This window comes from Bombina bombina, chromosome 4, assembly GCF_027579735.1.
Source record: "Bombina bombina isolate aBomBom1 chromosome 4, aBomBom1.pri, whole genome shotgun sequence".
Lineage (NCBI taxonomy): Eukaryota > Metazoa > Chordata > Amphibia > Anura > Bombinatoridae > Bombina > Bombina bombina.
This window is the reverse complement of record NC_069502.1, coordinates 48,230,902-48,249,834: the sequence shown is the minus strand read 5'-3', so window position 1 is coordinate 48,249,834 and position 18,933 is coordinate 48,230,902. Positions and strand designations below refer to the sequence as shown.

The window sequence follows — 18,933 nt, the reverse complement described above, 5'->3', positions numbered from 1 at the left end:
TAATATTCTTCCTCCTGCATTTTAATTATTTGCTTCTAACTGTGGCTACTTTTATTTAAATACCTTGCAAGAGTATTTTAGGGAGAGCCGTGAACTTAATAAAACCAGAGGTGGGTTTTATACAAACACAAGCAAAACAGTTGGCTTCTGAGATTTATGAAGACCTTATTCACATGCAGTGTTTTCCATGGTCTTATCTAGTTTTTCTAGAAGAGAGAAGTGCTGTAATGTTTTCAGTTCACACTAAACCCCTCCTTTTATAATTTAGTATTATAGTATCTCATGTCAGTATGCCACACATAATGCAACTAAATGTATGAAACTGATTTTGTGTGATTATGTTTGTTTGTTTTTCGATCCCCCCTATTGGTTCTCATTTTGGTGCATCCTGTACGGATTCATTTATATACCCTCACTCTGCACTTGTGCCCTCACGTACGTCTCTTCTCTCTGCCTAGGTCGGTATTCCCACAGCTTTTGATATGATGTTGACAGGAAGAAATATCCGCGCTGGCAAAGCAAAGAAGATGGGTTTAGTTGACCTTCTTGTGGATCCGCTTGGTGAGTTTGGCATATGAATGTCTGATTATTAGACTGGCTGTATGTTGCTGGTGTCAGGGCGGCAAGTTACCAAGGCGCCATATTTTTTTTATATAGAATTTATAGTTCAGACCCCCAAAAAACAAGTATTCTGTTCGCCACAGGTGACAGTAAAAAAGTGCTTAGCCAATGCGCCTGTGGGTTTCACTTACCATGGCGCTTGTAGCCACAAGAATGCAACATAAACTGCATTTCCAGAAAAAAATGCTCCACCGCACAGACATTGGGCCACACTGTTTTACATTTTAAACAGGTGAAAACTTCCGCAAAATTCCAGTTACCTTGTACAAATAAAGAGGGGTTTTATTATGGTTCTGTTCTCAAGACTTAGGCAAGATAGAATGCATTTAATAAATTGAAGAGCAAAATTCTGAAGTGTGTTTGTTTTTTTGTTTTGTTTTTTTAATTCCTGGTCAATTCCTGATGCTGTGTAGTCATGGAGCCTCCTTTCTCCAATTTGATCATTTAACTTTTTGGGCCCCAATTCTAAAAAAAAAAACAGAAGAAAAAAAAAAACCTGAGCTGGTGAGATTCTTTAAGGATGCTTGTTGGTTCTTCTATTTTACTGTTGGAATTGTATCAAGCCACTTTTTTACCCTAAAACTGGGTGTGTCGCTAAAGGGTGTATACTGCATTTTTGTATGGTAAGGAGATGCATACATTACAAAAGTGCAAAATGAAAATAGTAATTTAAAAATCATCAAAACGTATTGAACCATTCACACACAAATACTCAGGAAAAAAATTGTATTGTTTAGGTGCATCAAAAATCATAACAAAATTGTTCACAAATGTATTTTATCATAAATGTAAAATTTGTATGTAAATTACACAGAAATAAATCGTATTAAATATGCACAACGTAAATTGTTTTAAGTACATTTGATGTGCAAAAAATTTATACTTCAAAGTACAAAGCGTAATTGTTTTTGTTAAATGGGCTGAACATGGGTATTCCATGGGCATGTATGGAAAACACTATTTGGAACTGACGCTTAGGATAATCACTGAGAGCTGTATGAGGCTTCATGACACTACATTAGTGTGATCTGATCTTCACAATGATTTTTTAAAAAGCTGTTAAGTAATGTTATAAAGTGTTGTTTTTTTTTTTTTTAAAACATTGTAGGAATCCGGTCAGACGTTTTTCTGGTTGGTCTTTTTGCCGTTTTATTTTTTATTTATGCACTAATAAAGTTTGATTTTTTTTTTTTTTACTTTATTATTTTTTGTCTAAGGCTCTATGGACTTTTTTTTTTTTTTTTTTTTTTTTTATTGTAGGTAGCGCACAATGTAACTTCTGGTTAAGTCTTATCAGGATGGTTTTTATTCATTTTACTCTTGATTAGGTCCAGGATTGAAAAGTCCTGAGGAACGAACCATGGAGTACCTTGAAGAAGTGGCTGTGGACTGTGCAAAAGGAATTGCCAACAAGAAGCTCTCATTAAAGAAAGAGAAGGGGCTGGTCCAGAGTAAGTAAATCTTTTATCATTGCACATAACTGAGGTCTGAATTTTTCTCATCTGTTGTACTGAGATATCTTCACCCTTAACTGATTAGTTTTCTTTCACCTACTCTGGAAAAATCCTTAATCTGACCTACTGAGCATATATTTCAGTATGACATAACCTGAGACTTAGGCCAAGTAATACATTTGTAGCTTATAGAAGATCCTGCAGGTGCATTATGTATCCAGAGTCGGCCTGCTCCTGCCAGGCACCTTGTGCTTTCTTAAAGTAATTGTAAAGTTTAATAAGTTCCCGGTATCTATAAATCTTAAATGGGGGCACTTTTATTCATTAAAGGACCAGTCAACACATTAGATTTGCATAATCAACAAATGCAAGATAGCAAGACAATGCAATAGCACTTAGTCTGAACTTCAAATGAGTAGTAGATTTATTTATAACAAATTTCAAAGTTATGTATATTTCCACTCCCCTTGTACCATGTGATAGCAATCAGCCAATCACAAATGCATATACGTATAGTCTGTGAATTCTTGCACATGCTCAGTAGGATCTGGTGACTCAAAAATTGTAAATATAAAAGACTGTGCACATTTTTTTTAATGGAAGTAAATTGGAAAGTTGTTTAAAATTACATGCTGTATCTAAATCATGAAAATGTAGTTTAACCTGAGTGTCCCTTTAAACTTTACAATGAAGTTTTTTTTTTTTTTTTTGTTTTTTTTTAAATACTTACCTTTGCTTTATGGAAAGCAGACAGACGATCCTCCGCTCGCTGTAGATAGCAGATTGATGACAAATCTGGCTTTTCAACCATTGCGTGCCCCCTTTTGGCGTCCAGCTCATGAGGCATGCAACAATTGGAGGAAGCTGGATTCATAATCGATCTGCTAAATGCAGTAGAAGCTGTGGGGAGAGGATCGTCTGTCTACTTTCCATAAAGCAAAGGTAAGTATTTTAAAAAAGGCTTCACTGTAAAGTTTAATGAATGAAAGTGCCCCTGTTTAAGAATTTTTTTTTTTTTTTAAATTAAAATCTGCTTACACTGCTTGGACCCCATACTGATGGGCGACTAAGTTTAAAACACTTGATTAATAATATTATTATTATTTATTATATTTTTTTTTTTTTTTTTTATGAATTCACACTTATTAAAATCAGACATCTGCTGGTTGATCTGTTACCCATTCATCAGGAAGTTTGTGCAAGAACTGCAGTTTAACATGTAAATATTATAGAATCAATAACCAATGTGCTTAGAGGGTTATGGCTGCACCTCACTGACTAGGCCCAAAGGAAGGCGCAAACGATTGCCTAGGTTTGCCATTTCCTTGTTCAGAGGAGGGTTGCCTGATATTTCGGGTTTGGACTAACCTTGTTAGGTGCGATCAGACTGATATACTTCAGGAAAGTTTGTTTGGCTAAAAGAAGCTGCTCGCAGGTGGTAACCGGCCATGGAACCAGCCAATGAACCATTGTTTGTTCCTGGGAGAGCTTCTTTCTGTTTGTATTTGTAGAATCAAGTATTGTTCAGTGGGATCAAATGGCTTTAATTGTTTTAAAACTATTTTTTTTCCCCCTTCCTGCAGAGATCACAGACTACGTCATGTCAGTGGCATTTGTTAGGGAACAGATATACAAAACTGTGGAGAAGAAAGTGCGGAAGCAAACAAAGGGTCTCTACCCAGCACCCCTCAAAATTATCGAGGTACTGAGTCGTACAGGGAGGTCTGAGGACCATTGAAGTGTTAGACTTTCCCCCCCCCCCCCCCCCGGTTGAGCAGAATGCATGCTGGGTAATAACAGGTTGCTGGTGTACAAAATGGTGGGATGTGGCTGGCTGCAGGGTTTCCTAGCTGGGGATTTGTTAAGCTTAGTGAGTAATGTATGTTTGTGCTGGTTATCTTACTTTTATTCTTAAAGGGATATTAAACAGTAAATACAGGCTACACATAATGTTTCAAAGCAGATTAGAATAAATAAGATTAGCCTTAGAATAATATGTAGCTGTATTTTTACCATTTATATTAGTTGTTTAAATATTGATGATGTAAGTGTAAAAGTTTTTTAGTTTCTATAAAGTAGTGGGTGCTGCCATGTTTGAATTAGTTTTCTATTTATCTCTGTCTTCTGTAGGGAAATAAATATAAAGTAGTTTGTGGAAACAAGGCTGTGTGACTGATACAAATAAGGTTGGTTGGGTTTCCAGTTTATTGCCTGTTTTATATCTGTTCCTAATCGTTTGCAGCAGGAGAGTGAGATAAACTTAAAACTTAAGTTTAAACATGGCAGCGTCCATTACTTTATAGAAACTCAGTGGAACTTAAAAAGCCAACAATGTTCAGAGTTAAATTACAGGAAAAAGGGACAAAATAAAGTGTATTGCGTTTAGCTACACATAATTAAACATTTTATATTACAATCTCATACTGTTTAATATCCCTTTAAAGACTTAGCAAATGCCCCACTTCTATCCAGCTTCACCTCTTCTGTTTTACTATTAGGTTGTAAAGACTGGCTTGGAACAGGGCCCAGAAGCGGGCTATCTTACAGAGTCACAGGTATTTTTATATACCAGTATATCTATTTGATGGTTAAACACACAAATATAAGGCTATAATTACAAAATGGGATTCATACCTTAAGTTAGAGAAAGTAAACGTACACAGACTAGTGCTTTTTTTTAATTGCTTTTTTCTCATACAGAAATTTGGAGACCTTGCGTTGACGAGCGAGTCAAAAGCATTAACCGGTCTCTATCATGGACAAGTTCTGTGCAAAAAGAATAAGTTTGGTCCTCCACAGAAGGAAGTTCAGTAAGTTGTCCTGTGCTAGATTCCTACATCTACATATGATATCAAGCGTCATTTTGTGTAACCTGTTTTTCACTTTACTCATAGACTATGTGATTCGGTTATAATGCAGTAAATGTGGTATTGACGTTGAGGTCAATGAGCTGTATCTCTGGGCCCTTTTAGATTTGTTTTTGGGAACTGCTAAACGGGTGTATTAAATGTAACTAATATTAGTTCTCCAGTTGGCCAGTTTCTGGGACTTTAAAGGGACAGTTTTTCCATAATTTTTATTGTTTAAAAAGATAGCTCATCCCTTTTTTACATATTCCCAGTTTTGCACAACCAACACGATTATATTAATATACTTTTTTTACCTCTGATTGCCATGTATCTAGCCTCTTCAGGCAGCCCCCTTATCTCAGTGCTATTTACAGACGTTTTTAGCCAATCAGTCCTGACTCATTTGTAACTCCACTGGAGTGAGCACAATGTTATCTATATCATTGTTTCTTAACCCCTGTCCTCAAGTACCCCCCAGCAGGTCAGGTTTTCATTATAGCTGAACCAGTGCACAGGTGAAGTTATCAGCTGATCGGTAACCATGGTTACTAACCTGCTCTCACCCATCAGCTGATTATTTCACCTGTACACTAGTTCAGCTATAATGAAAACCTGGCCTGTTGAGGGTACTTGACCACAGTTGAAAAACAATTATCTGCTGTGAAAACTAATAAAATGCAAAAGAGAAAGGCGGCTGCTGAGGCTTTAAAACTGGCAGAGATCTAGAGTTTTAAAGTTATAAAGTATATTAATTTAACTATGTTGGATGTGCTAAGCTGAGGAATGGGTAGTAAAGGCAATATCTATCTTTTTAAACAATTAAAAAGTTAGGAGTAGACTGTCCCTTTAATGGGGATTTCCAGTCTGAACATAGAAATTGCTGTGAAAGAAAATCTTTACTCCTCAGATTGTACTTTTTGTTTCCATACTTTTTTACTGTTTATGGTATCTTTGTCTGTAAAGCTCTGCACTAATACAAATATCAAGTTGGAAGTCCCTGTGTCTGACTTTGTGATGTCCTCTTACATAGGAAGCTCGCTATCCTTGGTGCTGGGCTTATGGGAGCTGGCATTGCTCAGGTCTCAGTGGACAAAGGTATAAAGACTATTCTGAAGGACACAACGGTGGAAGGCTTGGGAAGAGGTCAACAACAAGTATTTAAAGGGTAAGTAGCTTGGGAAGACGCTCTGGTTAGTACCACTGCACCAGTAGCTGACCACACACCTGATAAATTGTAATTAAAGGGATAGTCTAGTCAAAATTAAACATTCATGATTCATATAGAGCATGCAATTTAACAGCAACTTTCTAATTTACTCCTATTTTTTTCTTCATTCTCTTGGTATCTTTATTTGAAAAAGCAGGAATGTAAAGCTTAGCAGCTGGCCCATTTTTGGTTCAGCACCTGGGTGGTGCTTTCTGACTGGTGTGTAGCCACCAATCGGCAAGCGGTACCCATGTGCTGAACCAAAAAATAAGCCGGCTCCTAAGCTTAGATTAAAATAAAGATACCAAGAGAATGAAGAAAATTGATAATAGGAGTAAATTAGAAAGTTGCTTAAAATTGCTGCTCTGTCTGAATCACGAAAGACAAACTATTCCTTTTTGATTACAACCCATTCTATAATTTATTTTTTATTTTTTGAGTAGCATTGTTCTTTAATTAAACTCCTTGGGTGCCACCGTGGGCTTCACGTGCTCTCTGGCAGTCGAGGGGTTAAAGCAAAGTGTAGAAGAAAGAAGGTGGTAACTGATTCACTTTCTTTACCTGCAGCTTAAACGACAAGGTGAGGAAGAGGACTCTGACATCGTTTGAGCGCGACACCTTGACTAGTAATCTGACTGGACAGCTGGATTACAAGGGCTTTGAGACTGCAGATATGGTGATTGAGGCTGTATTCGAGGACATCCGTATTAAACACAAAGTGCTGCAGGAAGTGGAAGCGGTTAGTATTTTTTAACCAGGTTTCCTTTTTAGGACATTTAATGAGATTCAGACACTTTAGTGTGCTCATCTGAAGACGTAATAATATATATTCAAATATTATCAACCCAGTTTCTCAACAAGGGACACACCACTCCTGTCTTACTATTGCTTAGCGCAGCGCAGAAGGTTATCCCCATGACAAGACCTCAAGACCCAAATCATTTACTTGTATTAAACAGGCTGGTCTATGTTATCGGGTCCCTTTAAGGAAACGTAAGACAGAAAAATTAAACATTTGAATGTTTATTCTCATAGACTTGCTTTGTGACAATTAGATGAATAAAGATCAGATGTTTCATTCAGAATAGGTTTTTTAAAATCTAGAATTTATCAGAAAATATATTACAAAAAATAATTCTATCCCAGGGGTACATTAGGCTGAAGGATGTTTGCACTGAAATGATTAAATTAGGATTTTATAGGGGGATTTCTATAAAGTGTGTGGCCCGTGCAAATCATTCCCCTCTGAGTGTGCTGAGGTTAGGGTGTTTGAAAGGTTTTCAGATCTGAACTCTAAACCTATTATGATTTGTAACCGCCTCTAATTGGGAGCTATGTATTTTTTAATGGGACATAAAACCCACAATTTTTTCTTTCATTCGGATGGAAACTTTTTTTAAATGTTATTCTCTAATTAACTTCTACTATTAAATTTGCTTTGTTCTCCTGTTGAGGAGATCTAGATAGAGGTAGCGAGCACACGTCTGAAGTACTACATGACGGGAAATAGTGCTGCCATCTAGTGCTCTTGCTAGTGTATAACATTAGTACTACATGACAGGAAATAGTGCTGCCATCTAGTGCTCTTGCTAGTGTATAACATTAGTACTACATGACAGGAAATAGTGCTGCCATCTAGTGCTCTTGCTAGTGAATAACATTAGTACTACATGAAGGGAAATAGTGCTGCCATCTAGTGCTCTTGCTAATGTATAACATTGTAGTACTACATGACAGGAAATAGTGCTGCCATCTAGTGCGCTTGCTAATGTATAACATTAGTACTACATGAAGGGAAATAGTGCTGCCATCTAGTGCTCTTGCTAGTGTATAACATTAGTACTACATGACGGGAAATAGTGCTGCCATCTAGTGCTCTTGCTAATGTATAACATTGTAGTACTACATGACAGGAAATAGTGCTGCCATCTAGTGCTCTTGCTAATGTATAACATTAGTACTACATGACAGGAAATAGTGCTGCCATCTAGTGCTCTTGCTAATGTATAACATTAGCACTACATGACAGGAAATAGTGCTGCCATCTAGTGCTCTTGCTAATGTATAACATTAGTACTACATGACAGGAAATAGTGCTGCCCTCTAGTGCTCTTGCTAATGTATAACATTAGTACTACATGACAGGAAATAGTGCTGCCCTCTAGTGCTCTTGCTAATGTATAACATTAGTACTACATGACAGGAAATAGTGCTGCCATCTAGTGCTCTTGCTAATGTATAACATTAGCACTACATGACAGGAAATAGTGCTGCCATCTAGTGCTCTTGCTAATATATAACATTAGCACTACATGACAGGAAATAGTGCTGCCCTCTAGTGCTCTTGCTAATGTATAACATTAGTACTACATGACAGGAAATAGTGCTGCCCTCTAGTGCTCTTGCTAATGTATAACATTAGTACTACATGACAGGAAATAGTGCTGCCATCTAGTGCTCTTGCTAATGTATAACATTAGCACTACATGACAGGAAATAGTGCTGCCATCTAGTGCTCTTGCTAATGTATAACATTAGCACTACATGATAGGAAATAGTGCTGCCATCTAGTGCTCTTGCTAATGTATAACATTGTAGTACTACATGACAGGAAATAGTGCTGCCATCTAGTGCTCTTGCTAATGTATAACATTGTAGTACTACATGACAGGAAATAGTGCTGCCATCTAGTTCTCTTGCTAATGTATAACATTAGTACTACATGACAGGAAATAGTGCTGCCATCTAGTGCTCTTGCTAATGTATAACATTGTAGTACTACATGACAGGAAGTAGTGCTCTTGCTAATATATAACATTAGTACTACGTGACGGGAAATAGTGCTGCCATCTAGTGCTCTTGCTAATATATAACATTAGTACTACATGACGGGAAATAGTGCTGCCATCTAGTGCTCTTGCTAATGTATAACATTAGTACTACATGACGGGAAATAGTGCTGCCATCTAATGCTCTTGCTAATGTATAACATTGTAGTACTACATGACAGGAAATAGTGCTGCCATCTAATGCTCTTGCTAATGTATAACATTGTAGTACTACATGACAGGAAATAGTGCTGCCATCTAGTGCTGTTGCTAATATATAACATTAGTACTACATGACAGGAAATAGTGCTGCCATCTAGTGCTCTTGCTAATGTATAACATTGTAGTACTACATGACAGGAAATAGTGCTGCCATCTAATGCTCTTGCTAATGTATAACATTGTAGTACTACATGACAGGAAATAGTGCTGCCATCTAGTGCTCTTGCTAGTGAATAACATTAATACTACTTGACGGGAAATAGTGCTGCCATCTAGTGCTCTTGCTAGTGAATAACATTAGTACTACATGACTGGAAATAGTGCTGCCATCTAGTGCTCTTGCTTATGTATAACATTACTACTACATGACAGGAAATAGTGCTGCCATCTAATGCTCTTGCTAATGTATAACATTGTAGTACTACATGACAGGAAATAGTGCTGCCATCTAATGCTCTTGCTAATGTATAACATTGTAGTACTACATGACAGGAAATAGTGCTGCCATCTAGTGCTCTTGCTAGTGAATAACATTAATACTACATGACGGGAAATAGTGCTGCCATCTAGTGCTCTTGCTAGTGAATAACATTAGTACTACATGACGGGAAATAGTGCTGCCATCTAGTGCTCTTGCTAATGTATAGCATTAGTACTACATGACAGGAAATAGTGCTGCCATCTAGTGCTCTTGCTAATGTATAACATTAGTACTACATGACAGGAAATAGTGCTGCCATCTAGTGCTCTTGCTAATGTATAACATTAGTACTACATGACAGGAAATAGTGCTGCCCTCTAGTGCTCTTGCTAATGTATAACATTAGTACTACATGACAGGAAATAGTGCTGCCATCTAGTGCTCTTGCTAATGTATAACATTAGCACTACATGACAGGAAATAGTGCTGCCATCTAGTGCTCTTGCTAATGTATAACATTAGCACTACATGATAGGAAATAGTGCTGCCATCTAGTGCTCTTGCTAGTGAATAACATTAGTACTACATGACAGGAAATAGTGCTGCCATCTAGTGCTCTTGCTAATGTATAACATTGTAGTACTACATGACAGGAAATAGTGCTGCCATCTAGTGCTCTTGCTAATGTATAACATTAGTACTACATGACAGGAAATAGTGCTGCCGTCTAGTGATCTTGCTAATATATAACATTAGTACTACATGACGGGAAATAGTGCTGCCGTCTAGTGCTCTTGCTAATATATAACATTAGTACTACATGACGGGAAATAGTGCTGCCATCTAGTGCTCTTGCTAATGTATAACATTAGTACTACATGACGGGAAATAGTGCTGCCATCTAATGCTCTTGCTAATGTATAACATTGTAGTACTACATGACAGGAAATAGTGCTGCCATCTAATGCTCTTGCTAATGTATAACATTGTAGTACTACATGACAGGAAATAGTGCTGCCATCTAGTGCTGTTGCTAATGTATAACATTAGTACTACATGACAGGAAATAGTGCTGCCATCTAGTGCTCTTGCTAATGTATAACATTGTAGTACTACATGACAGGAAATAGTGCTGCCATCTAGTGCTCTTGCTAGTGAATAACATTAATACTACATGACGGGAAATAGTGCTGCCATCTAGTGCTCTTGCTAGTGAATAACATTAGTACTACATGACAGGAAATAGTGCTGCCATCTAGTGCTCTTGCTAGTGAATAACATTAGTACTACATGACGGGAAATAGTGCTGCCATCTAGTGCTCTTGCTAGTGAATAACATTAGTACTACATGACGGGAAATAGTGCTGCCATCTAGTGCTCTTGCTAATGTATAACATTAGTACTACATGACATTAAATAGTGCTGCCATCTAATGCTCTTGCTAATGTATAACATTGTAGTACTACATGACAGGAAATAGTGCTGCCATCTAATGCTCTTGCTAGTGAATAACATTAATACTACATGACGGGAAATAGTGCTGCCATCTAGTGCTCTTGCTAGTGAATAACATTAGTACTACATGACGGGAAATAGTGCTGCCATCTAGTGCTCTTGCTAATGTATAACATTAGTACTACATGACGGGAAATAGTGCTGCCATCTAGTGCTCTTGCTAATGTATAACATTAGTACTACATGACAGGAAATAGTGCTGCCATCTAGTGCTCTTGCTAATGTATAACATTAGTACTATACATGACAGGAAATAGTGCTGCCATCTAGTGCTCTTGCTAGTGAATAACATTAGTACTACATGACAGGAAATAGTGCTGCCATCTAGTGCTCTTGCTAGTGAATAACAGTAGTACATGACAATAGTGCTGCCATCTAGTGCTCTTGCTAATGTATAACATTAGTACTACATGACAGGAAATAGTGCTGCCATCTAGTGCTCTTGCTAATGTATAACATTAGTACTATACATGACAGGAAATAGTGCTGCCATCTAGTGCTCTTGCTGATATAGAACATTAGTACTACATGACAGGAAATAGTGCTGCCATCTAGTGCTCTTGCTGATATAGAACATTAGTACTACATGACAGGAAATAGTGCTGCCATCTAGTGCTCTTGCTAATGTATAACATTAGTACTACATGACAGGAAATAGTGCTGCCATCTAGTGATCTTGCTAGTGTATAACAGTGCTGCCATCTAGTGCTCTTGCAAATGTATAACATTAGTACTACATGACAGGAAATAGTGCTGCCATCTAGTGCTCTTGCTAGTGTATAACATTAGTGCTGCCATCTAGTGCTCTTGCTAGTGTATAACATTAGTACTACATGACATTAAATAGTGCTGCCATCTAATGCTCTTGCTAGTGTATAACATTAGTACTACATGACAGGAAATAGTGCTGCCATCTAGTGCTCTTGCTAGTGTATAGCATTAGTACTACATGACAGGAAATAGTGCTGCCATCTAGTGCTCTTGCTAGTGTATAACATTACTGCTTCCATCTAGTGCTCTTGCTAGTGTATAACATTAGTACTACACGACAGGAAATAGTGCTGCCATCTAGTGCTCTTGCTAGTGTGTAACATTAGTACTACATGACAGGAAATAGTGCTGCCATCTAGTGCTCTTGTTAATGTATAACATTAGTACTACATGACAGGAAATAGTGCTGCCATCTAGTGCTCTTGCTAGTGTATAACATTGCAGCAGTTTTGCAACAGACGTGCACATTCCTGAGCTTACCGTCCTGCTTTTCAACAAAGGAAAACAAAGATTTGATAATAGAAGTAAATTGGAAAGTTGTTTAAAACGGTATTCTCCATCTGAATCATGAAATACATTTTTGGCTTTTGTCACAAAGGATCACTGGCTTATCTAATCGTTAGACCATACATCCTCAAACTTGGAACTACATTTCCCATTATGCTCAGCCAGCATATCAGCTGTCTGAGCACCATGGGAAATGTAGTTCCAAAGCCTCTCGGGGCCAAGTTTGAGGATGTCTGCGTTAGACAGTACGTAAATGCATTAATAGTAACTTTATGTTCTTCTTTATATCTTTTAATGTCTTCCTGAGTTGGTATAAAGATTGTCTCTAGGTTTGTGTATAGTTAACTACAAAATTATAATTTGCAGAGCTAATACGATCATGGTTCATTAGTACACTGTAGATAAATCAGGCACGTGCTCCATATGATAAGTGTGCACAGATTCAGCCTCTCACTTCTAATCATCTTGGTGTCTTGCCACAGGTTGTCCCTCCTCACTGTATCTTCGCAAGCAACACATCTGCTCTTCCCATTTCTCAGATTGCTTCCGCCAGCAAGAGACCAGACAAGGTAAGGTACAAGCACATTGTAGTGTAATTCTTGGTGGACACATTGGTTTACTAGTAATAAGTTGGGCCCCCAGCGACATCCAGAAGATTCATATATTAACTGCTGAGCCTAAAGTGGGTATTTAAAGACCACTCTTAAGTGCATCATTACCCCCCCATTGTAGCCATGCGAAGCCTAGAGCGAGCCACCTACACAGCCTGACCTAGAGGTGACCTGTGATATGTCCAGGCATGTTCTGGGATAATAGTCATAAACTCTGGAATTAAATCTGTTGTCTTTGGATCTGGGTTGTTTACTTTTACTCTTCTCACCCGCAGGTGGTCGGAATGCACTATTTCTCTCCAGTAGATAAAATGCAGTTACTGGAGATTATCACTACAGATAAAACGTCCAAGGACACAGCTGCATCAGCTGTAGCTGTTGGGCTCAAGCAGGGCAAGGTCATCATTGTAGTAAAGGTAAGTCGCCAAGACTGTGGGCTGCTAACCGGTGGAGGTGGTTATACTAATCTGATGAATTTCAAAGTTGGTGACGGTACATATGGTAGAATAGTAACAAAATAGTAGTAGTAGTGGGTGGGCTCCTTTTGCTTAGCTGTTGTGCACCTACGACACGGGCACTGCCATATGACGTGCATGTGACTCACACTCAGTCAAGATCATTATGATCTGCAGAACTGTGACCTACTCTCTCACCCTTCAGTCCCAAAGCTCCCAGCATTAACACATATTAGTTTAACTTAACCTAATAAAGTAGCATTCAGATCTTACCTCTCTACACAAAATGACCTCCTGATAGAATGAAAGTGAACATAATACAATAACTGGCAGCAAGATCTTCCTGTTTTATCTTTTTGTATATAGTCTACAGTCAATACTAGATGTTCTGTACTACAATGTGGTGACTTAATGAAAGGTGAAATAGGGTATTTGCTTGTCATTCTCTGCTCTCTAAATGTCACATGTGCTGATTATGCACATAATATATTGTATTACTCTATGGTAAAACTTATAGATATGCAGTAAATTATTTTCCAAGTAAAATAAGGCCCTTGAGCAGCTTGTTGGCGTATTCTAGTTAGAAGCAAATCTAATGTTTTGTTGTTTGACCCATGCTACAGTAGGAACAAAATTAAACATTTCTAGAACAATTAGTCTGAACAAGGACGTTTGGGGAATAACATTTAGCAGAACATGAGTATTTGTGAAGATATAGCAAGCCTATTGGGTCATTTTATTCACTTTACATGGTTACAGATGCATAAACTGTATTGAAAGCCATGGTTGCTACTACTGTTAGATGGGCTTGTGAAGTAGCTTGCTATGATTTTATTTATTTACATATTTTATTTGTGCTTTAAGGATGGACCTGGATTCTATACAACCAGGTGTCTGGGGCCCATGATGGCTGAGGTTGTTCGTGTACTCCAGGTAATTGTACAGCTTAGTCAACAAAAGTTACAGCATTTTATCCTGTACCAAATCCAAATAAAGTGTCTGAGTGTTTTTGGTTTACAAAATGTCATAGATAAAGTTGTATAAATCATATTTTGTTCCCTATATTAAAGTTCAAATTTTAACTCTTGTGACTGATAATCTGCACCCAGCAGAAGGCTTTCTTTTTTTAAGACACGATGAGTCTACGGATCATCTTAATTACTAATGGGATATTCACCTCCTGGTCAGCAGGAGGAGGCAACGAGCACCACAGCAGAGCTGTTAAATAGCTCCTCCCTTCCCTCCCACTCCAGTCATTCTCTTTGCCTACGTTAGTGATAGGAAGAGGTAAAGTGAGGTGTTAGTATAGATTCTTCAATCAAGAGTTTATTATTTTTTGAAGCAGTGCAAGATGTATTGCTTTGTGCTAGGGTGTAGCCATAGTCCATATCGGTCTCTTCAGTAGAGCCTTGGTGGCTTTAGAGCAATGGGAACTTGTGGGACATAATTCTCACTGCGCCTCCCATATTTCTTGCCGCCCTATGTCCTTCAGTCTGAGGTGATTATTGACTCTGCATTTTATTATCCTCAGTTTGATGTGAGGGAGAGGACCTCTCAAACCTGAGAGCTGCCTTGCTGCCAACCAGAATCTAAGGTAAGTGCTACTTAAAATTTCTGGGACACAAGGAGACAAAATATCATTTAGCACACAGTGAACATAAGGGGCTCTGTAGGAAAATTGCTCTTTATGTTGGGACATTTAATTCTTTCATGAGGAGAAAGTATTTGGGCAGTGTTAAGTAGCAGGCACTGGGGCTGTAGTTAAGCTGCTAAACAAATGGATTCCGGAATGGCTCTGGTGGTTTCACTTTCTATTCAATACATTGCATGGGCGGTCCTTCCTGTTTTTTTTGCGCGTCACTTGCATAGCGCTTCTGTTACTGAGAAGATTCAGTGCGACATCAAGGAAGGGATTTATCGGTCTGTCCTAGAGCCGCATGGTGACAGTATTCATGCGTTGCTAGTACAGAGACGGTATTTCCGTTTTGGCACAGAGTATCATTGTTGCTTGAGAATATCAAGGCAATACGAATAATCTGAGGAAATCTAGTTGATCGTCAGTCAGGTAGGGGCACTTCAGCAGAGTGCTGAGGTGCAGAGGTTGTTTTGTTTGTATAATAAACGATTTGTAGTAGATCAAAGGGAAATTGTTTCTGAATCTGATAACCGTTTGTATTTAAAGAGACAGTAACGGTTTTTATAATTCTTATTTGCCAATACTTTTGAAGATTTTTCTTTGCTTTGACAAATTGTGAACAAGTATGGACCAAGGGGGCGTGCAATTTGTCACTTGCGCTTTGTGTTTTGACGCCAACGTGGAACCACCAATCCCTTTCTGTCCTTCGTGTATTGAAAGGACTGTGTGTTATAGGGACAAGTTTTTTTTTCAAAGTCTCCTCTAAGGCAGATGTTGTCCAAGAGTCTTCTGATGAGGGTCAATATATGCCGCAGCTTTCTCCCCAAGCGTCCCAAAATTTACCGCCCCCACAAACAGTGCCTTGCGCTTCAGCTATAGTCCCTTCTGGGATTTTGTTACAAGGCATAGCCTCTCTCATGTCTTCTACTATTTCTGATGCTTTTCTCTGCTTTTCCAATGTTGCAGGGGCAAGCGCAAGAAAAAAAACAATCCTGCAGTAAGCGAGGTTTCCGATGCAATTGTGGCAATTTCGGAGGTATTCTCCCAACCACCTGAAGAGGAGGGTACCGCAGTAGCTTCTGAAGGAGAAATCTCAGATTCAGAAGATCTATTACCTTTGACGGACTCGGAGGTGGTATCTTTCAGATTTAAACTTGATCACCTTCGCCTATTACTCAGGAAGGTGTTAATTACCTTGGATGATAGCGACTCCACAGTGGTGTTTGTCCCTCCAAAGTCTAGTAAACTGGACAGATATTTTGAGGTGCCTTCCTTCACGGATATATTTCCAGTTCCTAAAAGAGCCTCTGAAATCATTGCTAAGGAATGGGAGAGACCGGGCATTCCTTTCTCTCCCTCTCCTATATGTAAGAAGATGTTTCCAATAGCAGATTCTGTTAAAGAGGCTTGGCAAACTGTTCCTAAGGTAGAATGGGCCGTTTCCACCTTAGGTAAGAGAACTACTATTCCCATAGAGGATAGTTGTGCTTTCAAAGATCCTATGAATAAGAAATTAGAGGGGTTACTCAAGAAGATTTATGTACACCAGGGTCTGCAGTGGCAACCGGCTGTGTGCATTGCCATCGTCACTAGTGCGGTGGCATATTGGTTTGATGCACTGTCTGAGGCCCTCAGGACAGAAACTTCTTTAGATGAGATCCAAGATAGGATAAAAGCTCTTAAACTAGCTAATGCCTTTATTTCGGACGCTTCCCTTCAAGTTATTAAATTGGGGGCTAAGATCTCTATTCTAGCTCGCAGAGCCTTATGGTTAAAACCTTGGTCTGCGGATGTGTCATCTAAGTCTAAACTTCTAGCTATTCCTTACAAGGGGAAGACCTTGTTTGGACCTGATCTGAAGGAGATTATCTCTGATATCATGGGAGGTAAGGGTCATCTTCTCCCTCAAGATAGGAGAAAAAAAAAAAAAAGAGTAATTTTCATTCCTTTCGAAATTTCAAAGTAAATTCTTCCTCTTCCTCTTCTAAGCAGGAACAATCTAAGCCCACATGGAGACTCAACCAGTCTTGGAATAAAGGAAAACAATCCAAGAAGCCTGTTAGTGATTCCAAAACAGCATGAAGGACATGCCCCCGATCCGGGACCGGATCTGGTAGGGGGCAGACTTTCCTTCTTCGTTCGAGCCTGGGTTCGGGATGTTCAGGATCCCTGGGCAATAGAAATGGTGTCTCATATTCCTACTTTCAAGATTTTCTGCAGACCGGACAAAGAGGCGTTCTTACACTGCGTAAGAGACCTCTCCGCCCTGGGAGTGATTGTTCCCGTTCCAATTCAGGAACAGGGTCTGGGGTTTTATTCCAATCTGTTCGTGGTTCCTAAAAAGGAGGGAACCTTCAGGCCAATTTTAGACCTCAATAGTCTAAACAAATTTCTCAGGGTACCGTCCTTAAAGATGGAAACAAGTTGTTCCATTCTCCCATTGATAGAAGAGGGTCATTTTATGACAACAGTGGATTTAAAGGACGCGTATCTACATGTGGTGATCCCTGTGAATGGGAACCAGTTCTTACGGTTTGCCTTTCTGGACAAAAACTTCCAGTTCGTGGCTCCTTTCGGTCTTGCCACAGCCCCCAGAATCTTCACAAAAGTTCTGGGATCTCTGTTGGCAGTGCTTCGATCAAACAGCATTGCAGTGGACCCTTATCTGGACGACATTCTAGTTCAGGCACCATCCTTTCAGCTAGCAAGATCCCACACGGACTTGGTGTTCTCCTTCCTACAATCTCACGGGTGGAAGGTAAATTTAGAAAAGAGTTCCTTCATTCCAAATACAAGGGTAACTTTCTTAGGAACCATAATAGACTCGCGGTCTATGAATATTTTTCTGACAGAAGTCAGGAAATCGAAGATTATTGATACTTCTCTAGTCCTTCAGTCAACTCCTCGGCCATCAGTGGCTCAGTGCATGGAGTTTATCAGGTTGATGGTGGTGACAATGGACATCATCCTGTTTGCTCGCTTCCATCTCAGACCTCTTCAGTTAAACATGCTGAAGCAATGGAACGGAGATTATGCAGACTTGTCTCCTCGATTACTTCTGGAGAAGGAGACAAGGTATTCTCTACAATGGTGGTTGTCTCTGGATCATCACAGATAGACTTTTTGGATGTTAGAGTGATTAAAATGGGCAACCAATTCAAAACGGATCTCTTTAAGAAGAGTACTGACCGTAACAGTCTCTTTTAAGATTTGATAGTGCCCATCCCCCTTCTCTCATTAAGTCTTCCCCATAGCCAGATGCTCCGGGATCGTAAGATTGTTTCAGATGACAATATGCTGGATAAAAGATTGATAGAAATGGGGGAAAGGTTTAAAGAAAGAGGTTACCCTACAAGTTTAATCAATGAAGAAATAAACATTGTAAAGTCTATCCCTAGATCTAACTTATTAAAATCTAAAGATATGAGGAGTAATGCAGATAAGATTGATAGGCTTATCTTTGTGTCTGAATATAATGCTCAGAGCAAAGATTCAACGAATCATTGGAAAACATTGGAATGTGCTTTCTGATTGCAACCCTTCTATAGTAGAATTTCAGAAACCTCCTATGCCTGCTTTTAAGAGAGGAAAAAATATTCAAAGTAAACTAGTGAAAGCAGATATTGGTTCTAATATTAAATCTAATCTTAGATATATCACTACTAAAAACCAAGGCTGTTAACCATGTCTGGGGTGCTCATGCTGCTGTAATATGACCAAAGGGACTGTATTCTATCATCCCCACACTGGAAAGAAATACAATAAGTTTTTTTTTTTTTTTTTTTTACCTGTTTAACTACATTTATAATATATATGATTAAATGCTTGTGTGGGGG

The 18,933-nt window shown here is 38.7% G+C and overlaps 1 protein-coding gene across 1 annotated transcript in view; it reads left to right on the top strand.

The window, feature by feature from the left end:
* The window catches only part of HADHA (hydroxyacyl-CoA dehydrogenase trifunctional multienzyme complex subunit alpha), a 45,015-nt gene that overhangs the window by 20,306 nt on the left and 5,776 nt on the right, over positions 1-18,933 (top strand). The window contains exons 7-16 of the mRNA XM_053709480.1: positions 459-561; positions 1,950-2,072; positions 3,659-3,777; positions 4,574-4,630; positions 4,776-4,885; positions 5,955-6,089; positions 6,699-6,870; positions 12,878-12,964; positions 13,282-13,422; positions 14,326-14,394. Coding sequence (XP_053565455.1) covers positions 459-561; positions 1,950-2,072; positions 3,659-3,777; positions 4,574-4,630; positions 4,776-4,885; positions 5,955-6,089; positions 6,699-6,870; positions 12,878-12,964; positions 13,282-13,422; positions 14,326-14,394 — 1,116 coding nt within the window. The remainder of the gene's footprint in view (positions 1-458; positions 562-1,949; positions 2,073-3,658; positions 3,778-4,573; positions 4,631-4,775; positions 4,886-5,954; positions 6,090-6,698; positions 6,871-12,877; positions 12,965-13,281; positions 13,423-14,325; positions 14,395-18,933) is intronic.